Below are 16,674 nucleotides of genomic sequence, written 5' to 3'. Positions count from 1 at the left end.
AAGCTGCAGGAGAGGCCCTGAGCAGGTTAGTCAAAGCTTCTTCTATAGATGATTGCACAATCTCATCAGGTTCTGTCGGGGGGCTGATGATCTGTAAAAATGTCCTTGCTTTGTTCCTGTCACCTGGGCATGGAACCCTCTAAACAGAAAAATAAAATCAGCATGCAAAATGGAAACAGAAATCTTCCTCCGGGGTGCTACAGCTCATCAAAGCTATCAGTTCTCTGCCTTTCTTTTGAAGGAGGCTGCGTACACCTCTTACATTTTAAGCAAATTTGTTGGGAGCTCTAGTTCCACCCTCACAGAGCACCCTTAAGAAATTACAGTTCCCAGGATTCTTGGGGTGGGTGGAGCTATGCACTTTAAATGTCTGGTGTTGCATGCAGCCAGAAATTGGGACTCCTCCTTATTTCTCTAGGAAGATGCTTTATACTGAGTCAGAACCATTGGCCCATCTAGCTCAGTACAGCCTAGACTGACTGGCAGTAGTTTTCCTGGAGACATGGGGGGGTTGAGCCTGGGACCTTCTGAATGCAAGACCTTGTGCTCTCCTGCAGAGCTGCATCCCTTTCCCAAGGGTTAGGCCAAAAGGGAAAACCTCACATCTGAAGCTTTCAGAAACAGATTGAACTGACCCACATAAAAACTAAACATCCTTTTTTCAACCACCACCACCCCTTCCTCTCGAGGCCTGGGGCAGAGATGGCACCCTTCTCATTCCACATACAGAAGCTCACCTTACACCTTAACAACAACGGTAGTGTTGGGGTCACATCCTCCACCACAGCTGAGGGGAGCCAACTACTTTAGGGAGCACAAGGCCTAGGAACAGACAAAGCTCCCTTCCTTAGGTTGTGTAAACATAACACCTTAAAAGTGCATCCTTTCACTCAAAGAATTCTGTGCTCTGCATTTTAACTCTCATGTATTTATGATTCCCAGCAACTGTTAACAAAGCCCAGTGCCCAGAATTCTCTGAGGGGAAAAGGTGTTTTAAAGGTAGAACATGTATATAACCTCATACTGAGTCAGACCACTGGTCCGCCAGCTCAGTACTGTCCACAAACTGACTGGCAGCCATTGTTCACATATGACAAGATTGATAACAAAGAGCAGACCTTGACTTATGAGCAGGTTCATGGTTAACAAACCTTGGTGAAGCCCCCAAGTCTGGTTCAGACAGTCCAATTAAACCATGGTTTCTAACTATGGTTAAGTGTTATGTGCAGAGCGAATTAATGGTGTATTCAGTGAGACCTAAGTTATAGTGGGATCAAACCTACTTTCCTTGAAAGGCTCTCCCCTTCTTTTTTATCTACCTCTGACATAGCTCCTTGTTTTCTTGGGCTATCCTTTCTTCCTAATAGATTTCCCAGGCTCGCCTCTTTCCCTCACCTTCACATAGTACTTTCTCAAGGCGCAGCGATAAAAAGCAAGGTTACAAAAATCTGGGAAAGTTGAATGTTCTTCCAAGTCAGAGCACACCCGTCCTAGGAGAGAGAGAGGCTGAGAGTTAGAAAAAAGCAGATGATCTATCCCTGCTCACTCCTTCCATTTGATCTCAGTTGGCAGGCACTGCCTACCACAGCTTCACTGTAATTGTGGTTGTATCATCATGGTCTGCACCAGGGGTGACAACTTGAATAAAATATGGAGGGAGGGCAGGTGAGCCCCACATAATTGATCACAGGATGACACATGCACACCATTTGAATGGCAATGCCTAGCAACTGGGGTGCGGCCCCCTCAAATATTTTATTAGGGGGCCAAAGGGACTTCAGCCCCAAGGTGTTGGCTCCTATGGTCCGTGCCCACTGTTGAGAATCTGAAAGAGGGGTTTGCAGTAGGGGTCTCCCTTCATCTGGGTGCTGACCCCTTTGGCATGACCAAACATTAAATTAATTGCAGTTGCAACTTGGAGATCAGCACTGTTATCAGTTATCAGCACCAGCAGTTGCTGGCTGGTGACTCAGAAGGGCTCCTCATCAGTCCTGGCTCTGCCACCTTGCTGGGGTCTGAGCAGTGGGCAAGCAGCAGGGCTACTTTCCAAAAAGACCATCTGTGGTGGTTGCCCCATCATTTTAATTTATCCAAAATTTAATGTTGCCAGGTATAGAGTTATGGGACTCCCAAGCCAAGGAGATAAGTAACTGTATAACCTTTAGAAGACATATGAAGGCAGTCCTGTATAGGGAAGTTTTTAAAAAATGCTGTCAGGGGTTCAGGAGCAGAGACACAGGAGATGGAGCAAATGGAGAGCGAGGAGGAGGAATCCGAGGGGGGTGTAGGCAGTGACAGTGGTCAGAGAGATTCCACGAGTCTCTCCAGCGAATCGGAAGATTCACAGAAAGGAGCGCCGATGGCCAGGGCAAGGGGGGTGCCAAGGGGGAAACCCCAGAAGGAAGGGGCCAGCGGGGACTCCCTGAGCAGCAGTTGGAAATCAGGACCAGCTTCCCCACCAGAGCGCAGTGGGGGGGAGGAGTCCCAGGCATCGGGACCAGTGTTCTCACCACCAGAGAGAGGAGATGAGTCAGGATTGACCACGCCTCCATCGGAGAGCGGGGAAACGGTCAAGAGGAAAGTCACAGGCTGGGCGCGCACGCCAAGTTCAAATGTACAGGCGAGCAGCACAGCAGGTAGCCCGGATAGGGAGCCAGGTCCTAAAGCCCGCCGGAAGGAAGGGCAAGACTCAGGGGGGTCAGCGTCAGAAGAGTCCAGGAAGGAGGAAACCCCAGGGGGCAGAAGGACCCAGAGGAGGAAGGAACAGCGCAGGAGGTGGAGCCGGGCTAGGATCTTAAACTGGTGCGGAAGGGATAGTGACTCAGAGGGGACTTCGCCGATCTAGAGTCAAGATGTAGGGCTGCACGCTCTGGGGTTTGAAATGGAAACTAAACTTCAATAAAGACTTTTGTACATTACATCAACCGGGCGTTGGTCCTCTGTGAGCTGGGACCTAGAGGCAGCTCTGACAAATGCTTAATGTTTAATTATGTTTTTATGTATGTTGGAAGCTGTCCAGAGTGGCTAGGGCAACCCAGTCAGATGGGTGGGGTATAATAATAATAATAATAATAATAATAATAATAATATGTTCCTATTTTCATCGGAGAAATGTTGGAGGGTATGCAACAATCTCTGTAGGGCTCCACATTGGCTATCTCTGCAGTAGGAGCTGATGCTAGTGTGGTTCCTCCCATGTTTGATTTTAAACATGTCCAGACTGCCAGTTAGGTTTGGCAAAAGTTATTTTAGTTAAGGTTTCAGAGGAGCTGAAGTTTTGCAAAGAGCTCTGTTATGATCTAAGAGCTGGGGTTTCCCCAAGGCTAGTCCCAATCAGTTTACAGAAAAGCTGGGACAACCCTGTCATTCTTATTGTTTACCTTCAGGAACGACTCCATGGTTTTCGTACTGGTCCAGTGCCCGGATCAAGGAATTCTGGCAGCCATACATGGCTCTTAAGAAGCAAACAGCACGGATTCGACGAGGGCTATGAAGGATGCTAAAGAAGTGCTCATATTCGGCATCTGAGAGTGGCATTCCAGCTAGCGATGGCTCTTGTATCTGTGTGTCTGCTGCAGCGAGGAGCCATTTTGAGAGCACTGCGCAGACCAAACAAAAGAGGCAAAGGAGTGAGCCTTGGCTTAAGCCTCTATAATGTGTATCAAGGTTGCAAGGCATAGATCCCACAACTTGGGCTGCTGTGCTTTGAATGCCAGCGCTGGTTTTTTTAAAGCCCCGGAGCATCCTTGGCCACAGGGGATGATGTTGACTGAAGGATTCTGTGGCCCTGTCTCTACACTGTAGGTTCATGGAGTAAGGAAATGTGTAGATCAGCCCTAGCCAGCATTCCCATCAGCCCCAGTCAGTGCCTGGCTGGGGCTGATGGGAGTTGTAGTCTAAAACATCTGGAGAGCCCTAGATTGGCCAAGGCTTGGGCAGATAAATGGTCTCACTCACCAAGAGCAAACAGGGACACCTGTGTGGCTACATGCTCCCTCATCTTCCTTGCTGAGGCTTTGGGCACAGGGTCGGTCTAAAGGAGGAACCATTAGCAGGCTGTACAGATAAAGGAAGTTCCTGGGATCTTTTGAATCCTCACTTTATTCTGTTTGCTGGACCACTGCTTTGTGGGGTATCAAGGGGAAGCGGCATGAAAGGCCAACCAGGAGCTCCTGCCGTGGCCTAGGTAACCAGGAATGCTTGTGACATCACTGGGCAGCAAGGTTCTTCCCTTCTCAGCTTTGCCAGTGAAATGGTGTGGCCTGATTCTGCGTTGCTTCTTCTCCTCGTGTGAAACTTGCCGCTTTTGATGGGGGAGCCAGCTGGGCATGAACTTGGCTGTCATCTCTCTGAAGAAGCAAGGATGGTGGTGAGTACTCCTCTGAGTGTGGCTACAACCTTTTTATCAGTCAATTAATCAACCAGTTTTAAATCTGTGGGGGCAATTTTTTAATCAGACTGGCTGAGAACCCGTATTATTTTTTAAAACTGCTTATGTTCTGACGTATGAGTATCGCAGGGACTGCAAAATGAATTGTGGAGAGATGGAGAACCTTCCACGAACCTGCCTGGCCTCTCCCAGCAAGTCTTTTAGTGGCCAATCTCTTTGCAACTTAGCAGAAGGAGCAGTGAGGCCAATTCTGGCCTATATCTGTTGAAATTTTTTGATTTTTGTAAACTGATGATGATAATTATAATTATTTACATTTATATCCCAACTTTCCTCGAAGGAACTGGTGGCATAGATGGTTCTCACTCTCATCGTTTTATCCTCACAAGAACCTTGTGAGGTAGGGTTAAACTGAGAATCGATGACTGGTCCATGGTCACAGTGTGAGCTTCATGGCTGAGTGGAGACTTGAACCCCGGTCTTTCAGGTGCAAGTCCAACACTCTAACCACTACACCATACTGGCTCAGGAAGAGACCTCTGCCTGAAACTCAGGATAACTACTACCTGTGAATATGCACAATAATGCTAGCTGTTTCAATGTTCTGACTTGGTACCAAGGTTTGTTCCTGTGTACTTTTTATATCAATTAGTTCAAACATTAGCTTTGCCTTGTCAAGCACACCATAATAAAGCACAAAAGAATCAAGTGATATATCTGAATGAGAGAACTTTGCCCTTGCAATATATATATTATTTGGGTATGTGTGTAGAAAACTAGCAAACCTAATAGACCTGGCAAGCCTGTAGGCCTAAACCTATTAGCCAAGCCTATTGCATTTTGTAGGGCTTGTATAAGCCTAAATATTTTTGGGGTTGCAGTTTTAAGGTAGGGTTGCTTCCTATGTGATTTACTTATGTGGGCTACTTACTCATTTGAAAAACATCTAAAAGCACCGTGTGCTGTAAAAACAACAGCAACATACCCTGGTTTTCATTTCTATATTAGATAGCATGCACTGTCATATGTGACAAACTGAAGATTGACTGTTCTGTGAAAAGTATAAATAAAACTACAAGAAAAACAACAAGCACAGTCTGCAATGCAAAGCTGGAAGCAATACAAAGTAATTTTGGTTGCAATCCCAAACCCACTTATATGCAAATAAATTTGATTACGATCAGTGGAGATTACTTCCAAATAAATAAGGTTACAAATAGGATGTAAATAAGAGATGCTAACACCTGAAGGGATTAAATAAAACAAGAGAATACAGCAGTGGTTGCAAGCAAGGGTTAATGCTGAAGGGGGGAGGGAATACAATTTAGAAAACCTCATATTTAAAAGGTAGGATGAACTGCAAAGAGGGGGGTTAGAGGTCTTTCCTCCTTTCTCCCCCCCTTTTTTTTTGCATTTGAGTCTAGGCACTTAAAGTGCTTCTAGGTAGCTTTGAGCATTGATTCTGATTTGTTTGCAGGAAGATTTCACAATGCTGGCTATGTACTTAACGAACATTTATTCTACAAGTTTGTTGTGCAAGACCTCCCAATCAACGGTAATGGCAGGACCCGAATTTTCTGGTATGTGATTAAATTTCCACCTGAAAACAGAAAGTTTAGAAAAGTCTTGCCAAAACTAATTTAAATCTGTGGATTGAAGGGCACCTAGCTTGCAGTGTAGTCCTGTGCATGCTTACTCAGAAGTAAATGCCACTATGTTCAGCGGCACTTGCTACCAGTGACAGGTGCTTGGGGTGGGAATCTTGGCATCGGATAGCAGTCTTAGGGTGTGTCTATGCTAAATGCTTTAGTGTGGCATTGCAACATTTCTTTGTCTTGTTATCTCTTTTATGAAAGAAGGCAGCAGCAGGTACATATTGAAGCATGGACAAAGCATACAGTGCTTTCCCACACTGAGTGGGCAATGCTAAATATTGTCCTTTTGGAAGTATCCACGTCACAACAGATATTTTCTCAGAAACAAGTCCTGCTCTTCCACCTAGGGTTGCAGCTTTATGATTTTCCATCCCTTTGCTTTGAAGTCTGTCCCCTTGTTTCTACTGTTTCATCTATTGTTGTTTTTATATTCTAATTCTCTCTCTCTCTCTCTCTCTCTCTCTCTCTCTGTGTGTGTGTGTGTGTGTGTGTAGTCTCACCCTTCAATAAAACATCCAAGTAAGCTACCTCACAGGGTTGTTGCCATGTATCAAATCAAACTGGGGAGAATCATGTAGATCTTTCTTGAAGAAAAGGCAGAATGTAAATGCAACAAATAAAATAAGTGTGTATAGGACTGCAGTCTTAGCAGGCTTCTGATGCCACCCTTTGCTGTTGTTGGTTTTTGCATTAAGACTGACTGGGAAACCTATACCAGACTTTCCCTAGGATTAAGTCGTCCTGGTGTAGTGGATAAGAGCGTGGGACTAGCACCTGCGAGACCAGGGTTCAAATCCCATGAAGTTCAATGTATCCCTACCTCGCAGGGTTGTTGTGGGGGTTTAAATGAGGAAAGGGATGTACATGCCACCTCGGGCTCTTGGAGGAATGGGATGTTAGCGCAAATAAAATAGAATAAAATAAAAATAAACGGGGAACACTTCTGAGTGTACATGCTGTGAGACAACTTCCCATTGGTGACGAAACGGCGCGCGCGGAGGCGGTGTCATGTTGTTCTTGTTGTTTTTCTTTCCCCGGGCGGCCCACTCGATTGGCTCACGGGACTTTCCCCTAGCCAATAAAATTTGGGCGGGGGAAAAACCCAACCCGCCCCGTCAGGCGGGGCCTTAATAGCAGAGTGGCTCGCTACTTCTCTCGAGAAACCTCTGACGCCAGCGGCGAGGGAGGCGGGCCGAAGCAGCTCTTCGCAGTTTGGCGCGCTTTCGAGCAACTCCAGAAGGGTCCGTGGCGGCGGGATATGGGGGCGGGGGGAGAGAGTGGCCGCAAGGGGACAAGAAGGTGGGGTAAGAGGTGGCTGAGTAGGGCGCTTCGCGGAGGGAAATAGAAACGTGCTCCAGGAATCGGGTGCTCTCTTGCCAGGAAGTACAGTGGGACCTCTCTTTTGGGGGGGGGGCGCGGAAGGGACGCGGAAAGCTCCTACCAAGTCAAACTGTTGGTCCGCCTAGCTCAACGTGGTCTACGCTGACTGGCAGCAGCTGTGCAAGATTTGCAACAGGAGTCATCTTTAGGCGTACCTGCAGGCGCCAAAATTAGAACCGGGGAGGTTTTTTCATGAAAAACGCTGTGGCCCTCATAGGATTGTGTTGTAAGCCCAGCCCTACAAGGTTCTGGAGCCTCCTGCCCCCCCAACACTGAGGCTCTAAAATGCCGACTTCTCGTCTCCTGAGATGTTAGCCAGGGCTTGCAATGAAATCATATGCATGTGTGTGTAGGATGGCATATATGTTTTTTGAACCACCAGTAGCCTATCTTGTTTTAAGTACTTGGGCCAATTGTGCAACAAGTACAGAGTATGAAAGGGAGAGATGCTCCATGGTGTACTGGTGAATATGCAGCCTTCCCTGTCTCGCTAATATCTTGGAATTACTGTAGTTTGTCCTTGATTACAGAAACAGGAAGCAGCACAGAAGCTGAGGGGCATATGGGAGGTGTGTGTGTGTGTGTGTGTGTGTGTGTAGAGGGAGTGTTCAAAGATGCCAACTCCCCCCACTAGCAGTCTTGAGGTAGAGTCCAGAATTCAACCATTTTAAGCAGCATACTGTAGGCCCAGTATTAATGCTGAAGCTAGAGTTGCCCTTTTTTTGGCCAAAGTTGTGGAGCTTTTTTGGCAAATTGCAAAAAACATGCCGTTTTTTAGCTCTTTATTTTTGGATAATTGGCAAAACCAATACTGCCGACATGGGCTGCCATACGTCCGGATTTCCCCAGACATTTTTGCTGATTTCTGCCTGGACGCTGCTGCCAGCTGCAGTATTCCAGATATGTCCTGACCTATGCCAGTCTTAGTTGAAGCTGGTTGTGTAGAATGCTGCACCGGTAAGCAGCGTTTTGCCACCTTGTTGGCACAGTTAACACAAGCTGCATAGCTCATCTGCTTTGCATGCAGAAGATCAATCCCTGGCATCCCCAGATAATGATCCTTGCCTGAAGCCCCAGAGGGCCACTGCCAGTCAAGGTACTGAGCTAGTTAAACTAATGGTCTGGCCTGGTAGGAGGAATCTAGCAATGCTTCTGTCTTTTGAGAGCCTGCATGGCATAGCAGTTAGAGTGTTGGGCTAGGACCTGGGAGACCAGGGTTCACATTTCCACTCAATCATGAAGCTCAGTGTGTGACCTTGGGCCAGTCATGGTCTCTCAGCCTAATTTAACCTCAAAAGTGTTGTCAGCATAAAAAAGGGAAGAGGGGGGAAAAGGAAGTTGCAGCACCTTGAGCTCCTTGGAGGAGCAGCGAGATACAAATGTAATAAATAATGTTAATATTAAGGTGGTTTGGAATGCCTTGTTGGCATTTGGCGTAATCTTTGATAGATTCCACTGTTGGCTGGGTTCCTGGGATAACTTCAGATGTGCACATAATGGGAGAGGGCCATCTTTACCATCCTCCACAAGGCCTCCCTTGTGCTCGTGTAATGTTTCATTTCTGCTGTGTTGATAATGTCCTTTTTGCCCGCCTTTGTAGAAATGCTAGTTTATATATAGTCAGGGTTAAGGTGATTCAGAATATTGTTTTATGGGTTTCTTTTTCATTGCAGGAGATGGCTGGGGAGAGCCAAGAAGAAGCCAAAAGGACGTTTCCATTTCCTTATGTGCCATACCCCATTCAAGAAGAATTCATGACTAAACTCTATCAGGTCTTGGAGACTGGGAAGATTGGTATATTTGAAAGCCCAACTGGCACAGTAATTCTCTCTTTATTTTTTAATAATATTTGAAGTGCTGTCGATTCCTCATCTTTCTGCTACCTAGGCCTCAAGGTGGCTGTGTGAGCTTCATGTGGCTGGAGAAGGAATGCCTTGCAACATGGAGGAAAGGCTCTTAGGACTTGGTTGCAGCCAGGGAGTGGGGTGCTGTGGAAGGAGGGGAGGGAACGGGAGAAATAGTGTGGTTTGCTGCTTAGGAACATAAGAAGCTGCCTCAGCCACTTTGCTTGGTGTTGTCTACACTGACTGGCAGTGGCTCTCTGGGGCTCATACAGGAGTTTCTCCTAGTCCTACCTGGAAATACTGGGGATTAAGCCAAGTGTTCAAAGCACATGCTCTACCACTGAGCTACAGCCCTTCCCCAAAGTGCTGTAGCAACCCGGAATTCTTGGCTATGTGGGTTGCAGCAATAAACTGTTGTCGTGAATAGACAACAAGCAGGTATTGGCTTGTTGGGAACAGTAAGTAATGTTTGGGCTTATGTATTCTAAATTTAAATGCTGCTGCCTAGATTCTTGAATAAGTGGTACTAAGACAACAACAGCAACTCTGAATTTTATTTTTAGGGGAAATCTTTGAGTCTCATTTGTGGAGCCCTCTCGTGGCTCCGAGACTTTGAAGAGAAAAAGAGACAGGAAGAGGCCTGTCTGCTGGCAAACGGAAGTAATGGAAAGAGTGCAAAAGAGCAGCCTGAGAAGGGAAGCCAGGCATCGGCCGGGGAGCCCGACTGGATCACCCAGTTTGTGCAGAAGAAAGAAGAACGGGAAATGGTCCACAGGCTGAAGGTAATGCTGCTTATTAATCAGAGCAAAACCTGTCTAGGTGGTGAATTCAGAGATGTAACTAAAAGAATAAGGAGAACATTAAAAAAATATTCAAGAGGCCCGGAAAAGACTCAATATGGAGGCCAAATGGCCGAAATATTGGGAAATAATAGAAAAAGATGGAGATAATTGGAGGTTGCAGAGTTTGGAGAAACTAAAAGATAAAGTGTGAGATTGGTTACATTATGCTCAGATTAAAGAGGTTTTTAGGATGGATAAAAAGATAGGATTCCAGATGGAAAAATCGAAGTTGGAAACAGAACTGTTAGAACCTAAGACTAAGGTACTTTCAAGAATGTACAACTTGCTGTTAAAATGGAATACACAAGATGAAACGGTTAAATCGGCTATGATAAAATGGGCACAGGACATTGGGTACAATATCATGTTTGTTGACTGGGAAAGGTTATGGACCACCGGTTTGAAATTTACGGCATGTAATGCCTTGAAAGAAAATATTATGAAAATGATATATAGGTGGTACATGACCCCAGTCAAGCTTGCAAAAATATACTATTTGTCTGATAATAAATGTTGGAAATGTAAAGAAACTGAAGGAACGTTCTTTCACCTCTGGTGGACCTGCCCTAGAGTTAAGGCTTTCTGGGAAATGATATATAATGAGTTGAAAAAGGTATTTAAGTATACCTTCCCTAAGAAACCAGAGGCCTTTCTTTTGGGCATCGCCGGCCAGAGGGTGTTAAAGAAGGATCAAACATTTTTTATGTATGCAACAACAGCAGCAAGGATACTTGTCGCCAAGCACTGGAAAACCCAAGATTTGCCCACACTGGAAGAATGGCAGATGCAACAGATAGACTATATGGAGTTAGCAGAAATGACTGGCAGAATCCGAGACCTGGGAGAAGAGGCTGTGGAGGAGGACTGGAAGAAATTCAAAGACTATTTACAAAAATATTGTAAATTGTATGAATGTTAAGAAAGATGTAAGATTATTAACAATATGGCACCAATAAACTAGGTTAAAAGGAGTATGAAGATAAATGAAAATAAAAGAAAAGATAAATTTTGGATAAGTATTATGTTAAAATTAAGCTTCTAAGCTGGGGGTTATACTATCTAAAATTAGGGATAATATTGGAAAATTATAATATAAGAATTGAAACAAGGTGATAAATTGCTGGGTAAAGATTGAAAATTTGGAACACAGGAACGAGAGATGCGAGGAAGTCCAAAGAAGTGAAGAAAATATGGTCATTGTAAAATTATATGTCATTTTCTTTGTCTTTTTTATTGTATTAAGAAAATCTTTAATAAATATTTATAATAATAATAATAATAATAATCAAGAGATAACAAAAGCCTTGCTGGATCCACGCCAAAGGCTCTTCTGGTCCAGCATCCTGTTCTCACAGTGCTAAACAGATGCCTATGGCAGATGCCTGAAAGCAGGACCAAAGTGCAACAGCAACTCTCCCCACCTGTGAATCCCAACAACTTGTATTCAGAGGCATACTGCCTCGCTAACAGTGGAGGGAGGCACAGTCAGTAGACAGTGGATGTAGGAATCCTGATTCATCTTGTAGCTTCAGTTCTTCTCTCTGAGCCATGTACATTTAGTATTACCCTTAAATTTTTGGCATGTGCCATCTCTTTAAAGAACCCAGAAATACTAGTTTAATATAGAATAATAATTTGTAACTCCAAGCCAGAAAGAGAATGGTGTCCAAACCATAAGGAAAATACTTAATTGGAACATTTAAAACTCATGGCGTATGGCTGCAGTCCTGCATACAGCCAATAGCTGGAAAATTATCTCCACAGGAGTATAAGATGGCAGCCTTTCCACCTCGAATACCATTAAACTGTGGTGGTATTGCAACACCGAAAGAACAAAAAAAATTGCAAATATTTAATACAGTGGTGCCTCACAAGACGAAAAGAATCCGTTCCGCGAGTCTCTTCGTCTTGCGGTTTTTTCGTCTTGCGAAGCAAGCCCATTAGCGGCTTAGTGGATTAGCGCTATTAGCGGCTTAGCGGATCAGCTGTTAAGCAGATTAGTGGTTTAGCGGCTTGGGAAAAAGGGGGGAAAGGAAAAAAAACCCGCAGGAACTCGCAAGACATTTTTGTCTTGCAAAGCAAGCCCATAGGAAATTCGTTTTGCGAAGCACCTCCAGAACGGAAAACCCTTTCGTCTAGCGGCTTTTCCGTCTTGCGAGGCATTCGTCTTGCGGGGCACCACTGTAGAGAACTAAATAAGTATTTGCTCACAAGTCTCATTTTACTCAAAAGTTCTCTTAGAAAATGCTTCTTATGCTATTTAAAAAAAAAGAGATTCTGGTTAGTAGCATCTTCTTGAAATGTACCAGGTGCTACATTTCCTTGTTAAAGATGACAGTTTCTATAGTGTTTCGTACTACTGCATAACCATCTTGATTTCTGCCTGCCCATTGAGTACAAGGTGAATTAGAAATGGGAGAAACATATAAAGATTCTTCTGGGATATTTTCTCACAAGCCTCTGCCACCTGTGTGAAAACTGGGTTACAGCTACTGTTTTAAAACCTTGTGCACCAGGTGGTCTAGAAACATATATAATCTAGGAAAGACTGAAGCTGGGAGGCTCTGGCGTGCTTGGGATTCACAGTGGGTATGAAAACGGCATGCTGTTTTCGTTCCAGGACTTGTGGTTGAGTTTCACAGACTGTTGTTTCAATTTTTAGGAGGAGCAGGTCAAGAGGAAGAAGCGAGAAGAACGTCTGGAGCAAATTCGCCACAACGTGCGGCTGAAATACACTTCTAAGAGAAAGGTGAGAGGACTCAGATACCACAGGCCTATCCTTCGGTTGCCAACAGCACAATCCCAACCATGTTTAATTGCAGCTTTGTTGATAATTTGTGGTTCCCGGAATGCTGAGAGTTCTGTGGTTCGTGTATTGAACGCTAAACTATTGGTGGGGAGAAAATGATGAAAAACTGAGCCAAGGGAGTAGAATAAAATGACTGGCACTCTAAAGAGGAATACTCTGCACTTGTTGAAGGCCCCACTTGTTATTCTTTATAAGGCTGCTGTATTGAGTGGTTGGGTCGCCCCCCCCCCCATTTGCTTTGATTGCTCTTGTTATAGACACAGTAGTTGCCTGCTGCTTGTGTTCTCAAAGAAATTTCAAGGAGTATAAATTGCATTTTTCTCTGGTTTCTGGGGGTTGAACACTAAGCTCCTTAAATGCTAAGGGTTTGGAGGCTACTCTCTGAAGCCTTTCCTTATAGGACAGTGAGCTAATTGACTTGGAGGGGCTGACAGTTCTATTATGCTTATTTCAGAGGATGGAGGAGGAGGAGGCAATGCAGTTACTCCAGCTCAGTAAGGACATGTTGTCTCACCCGGATGAGTTGGGTACTTTGGAGCCGTTAGATCGGAGTGAGGAAGATCTGATCCTTGCAGAGTATGAGAGCGATGAGGAGAAGAAAGTGGGAAGTAGGTAAGAACGGCAGTAAGATGGCAAGATAAAGGGGCAGCAGAAGCAGGCTACTTGAGAGCCAGTGTGGTGTAGGGGTTAAGAGTAGTAAATTCGTAATCGGGTGAACCAGGTTTGTGTCTCCGCTCCTCCACATGCAGCTGCCGGGTGACCTTGGGCTAGTCACACTTCTTTGAAGTCTCTCAGCCCCACTCACCTCACAGAGTGTTTGTTGTGGGGGAGGAAGGGAAAGGAGAATGTTAGCCGCTTTGAGACTCCTTAGGGTAGTGATAAAGCAGGATAACAAATCCAAACTTACAGGGAACCAGGCAGAGGGCCTTCTCGGTAGTGGCGCCCGCCCTGTGGAACGCCCTCCCATCAGATGTCAAAGCGATAAACATCTACCTGACATTCAGAAGACATCTGAAGGCAGCCCTGTTCAGGGAAGTTTTTAATATGTGACATTTCAGTGTATCTTATCTTTGTTGGAAGCCGCCCAGAGTGGCTGGGAAAACCCAACCAGATGGGCGGGGTACAAATAATAAATTATTATTATTATTATTATAAACTCCTCTTCTCTTCTACTTGGTCCTACAATCGCATACTAGACCTAGTGGTCACCAAGAAGAAGGGAGCAGCAGTTCACAAGCAGCGAAGGCCCCGTCTGCTCTTCTTATGAAGATTGCAGCTCCCTCTAGGTGCAGAAGTGCAACTTGGGTTTAAGGGTTGGATATGCCAGAATAATCCTCCTCTAATGCTGTGGATTGTCTTTTATGGCGTATCTTGAAAAGCATTTCACTCAATGTAAAAGAAAATATTTCCTAGGAAGTCTCTCCCTCCCCCCTGGTGTTCCGCAAAGTTATCAGAAAAAAATGAGGGGAAACTTATGTCCTCCCTACTCCATTTTTCCTCTTTCGCGCCTTCACATTGCTAAATAGGAATGTGCTGGCTCTCTGTCATATGTGGACAGAGACCTGCTTAAAGACGGAGAGAGAGGGTGTTCGCTGTGTCATATGTGCTCTGGATTATGACACAAATGTTTCAGAGGGGCTACAGAAACACGATTGTGCTTTCACTCCTTAGGTTAAGTGAAGTAGAAGATGATGAAGATATAGAGGAGGAACATGTAACTAAGGTAAGGCTTCAAGGGGCATGTGGTTCCTGCTCCAGCAGCTGTCCTTCAAATCTGTAGGTGGGAAGTTTCATGACAAATTGGCAAGAATTCCCCCAGCTTCTAAGGCTCAAATTAGATAACTGCGTGCGCGCGCGCGCACACACACACACACACACACAATACAGTTAAAATCCAGTGAGAATCCCATCTGACTCTCCTTCCTTCAGTCCAGACACTATCTCAGTTGCTGAAGTCCATACCAAGTAGAAGAGTTTTGCCTATTTTTCAAATGATGTTCACATCTGCCTTTAGTGAGCCCAGGGTCAGGCTGATGCCGTTGCCGTTGCATACAAAATGTTTCCCTTCTGGCTGTTTGGTCCCTTCTGAGATCCATGGGCCCAAGAAGTTGCCTGAGCACTGTGAGTGCTGACTCTGGGCCAGAGTGAGCCCCCCAGGAGCCAAAGTTTTGTATTCTTTGAGCAGGCCTTGCAGATGCCTCTGTCCTACTGCAGAAGCAAGGGAAAGAGAGCACAAATCCTGCATTTCTATCACATCTAAACTGGCCCTGTATGAATTGGTTCCCGGTTGTGTTTCTCTTCCTCAGATTTACTACTGCAGCCGAACACATTCGCAGCTGGCTCAGTTTGTGCATGAGGTTCAGAAGAGCCCTTTCGGCAAGGAGACGCGACTGGTCTCCTTGGGGTCTAGGCAGGTGCGTAGCCCTCTGTTTTTCCTTGGGGAAGCTGGGTTGCTAATGAAATTTCCCTATGGATGGAACTAGACAATGCTGACCACTGGGTTGCCATCAAAGTTAGCTAGCTGTTTTCCCACTTCCTCCTCCCCTTCCCTGGTCCATCCAGGTGTTCAGCCACATGTGTGAGGGCTGTGCACACTGCCCCTGCCCCAACCATCAGTCTGCGTACTGGCCCTGGCCCTCCATTCCTGAAGGGAGGTTCTAATCACATTCAGCCTAAGGCACTTGAAAGCTTTATGGTGATTGCCCACCCCACTTCGTTATCAGTGTATCCTCTTATAGAGAGGCTTCAAAATGGGCTGAAAATGTGAAGGTCAGGGACGAGGGTGAGGGGCACAGCCCACACGTGGTATGTGCCCTCCCCGTCCATTTGCTGAATTCTTTAATACAGTGGTACCTTGGGTTAAGAACTTAATTCGTTCTGGAGGTCCATTCTTAACCTGAAACTGTTCTTAACCTGAAGCACCACTTTAGCCTATGGGGACTCCCGCTGCTGCTGCGCCACCACCGTGTGATTTATGTTCTCATCCTGAAGCAAAGTTCTTAACCCGAGGTACTATTTCTGGGTTAGCGGAGTCTGTAACCTGAAGCGTATGTAACCTGAGGTACCACTGTGGAGCTGTTGAGTAAGGGTATGGAGTATCCTGCTTGCCTTGCACGATCTCCCCCGCCCCCCATCAGTCAATAAAATGGGGCAAGGGAACACTTGGCGTGATGATGCTATATCACGTGTCTCCCTTTCTAAACGTATATGGGGAGAAGAGGAGGAACTGAATGTATTGTCATTGCTGGAAACACCCTGTGATCCTCATCGTGTCTATTCTTAGAACTCCCTAGCATGGAAATAGTTTCCTGGTGGCTTTAAAATATATATATATATATATATATATATATATATATATATATATATATAGATATATAGGTATTGAAATGCCGCAAGGTTAGGAATTGCTGCATCCACCCCCCTGTTTGTTGTATTTTTAGAACTCACCCTGATTTTTGTGACTATTCTCTTTTTTTTTTTAAAAAAAAAAAGATTGTTATTAATTTTGCATTTTAAATGGTCATAACCCACCCTGGGACCTTAGACTGAAGGGCGTGTGGAAATGATAATTATTTAATTACAATGTTCAAGATGCAAACCAGAAAAATCATCTTTAGAAATACAATGGTGCCCCGCAAGACGAATGCCTCGCAAGACGAAAAACTCGCTAGATGAAAGGGTTTTCTGTTTTTCGATGCGCTTCGCAAGACGAATTTCCCTATGGGCTTGCTTCGCAAGACGAAAACGTCTTGCG

General features: G+C 45.2%; 1 protein-coding gene across 6 annotated transcripts in view; it reads left to right on the top strand.

Annotated features, from left to right (window-relative positions):
- Positions 1-4,223: 4,223 nt before the first annotated feature.
- The window catches only part of DDX11 (DEAD/H-box helicase 11), a 35,023-nt gene continuing 22,572 nt past the window's right edge, over positions 4,224-16,674 (top strand). Inside the window, exons 1-8 of one of the 6 annotated variants that reach the window (XM_083700110.1) lie at positions 4,240-4,369; positions 5,868-5,970; positions 9,099-9,245; positions 9,833-10,051; positions 12,774-12,860; positions 13,375-13,532; positions 14,592-14,643; positions 15,227-15,334. In XM_083700110.1, coding sequence (XP_083556236.1) covers positions 9,102-9,245; positions 9,833-10,051; positions 12,774-12,860; positions 13,375-13,532; positions 14,592-14,643; positions 15,227-15,334 — 768 coding nt within the window. In that variant the 5' untranslated portion in view covers positions 4,240-4,369; positions 5,868-5,970; positions 9,099-9,101. Of the gene's footprint in view, positions 4,370-4,557; positions 4,629-5,867; positions 5,971-7,150; positions 7,287-8,194; positions 8,522-8,543; positions 9,246-9,832; positions 10,052-12,773; positions 12,861-13,374; positions 13,533-14,591; positions 14,644-15,226; positions 15,335-16,674 lie in introns of those variants that run through there. The other 5 variants (XM_083700112.1, XM_083700109.1, XM_083700111.1 and 2 more) reach the window with 5 other exon arrangements.

Source organism: Podarcis gaigeae (assembly GCF_964106915.1).
Source record: "Podarcis gaigeae genome assembly, chromosome: 10".
In the NCBI taxonomy this organism is placed as follows: Eukaryota; Metazoa; Chordata; class Lepidosauria; order Squamata; family Lacertidae; genus Podarcis; species Podarcis gaigeae.
This window is presented reverse-complemented; position numbering and strand designations above follow the sequence as displayed.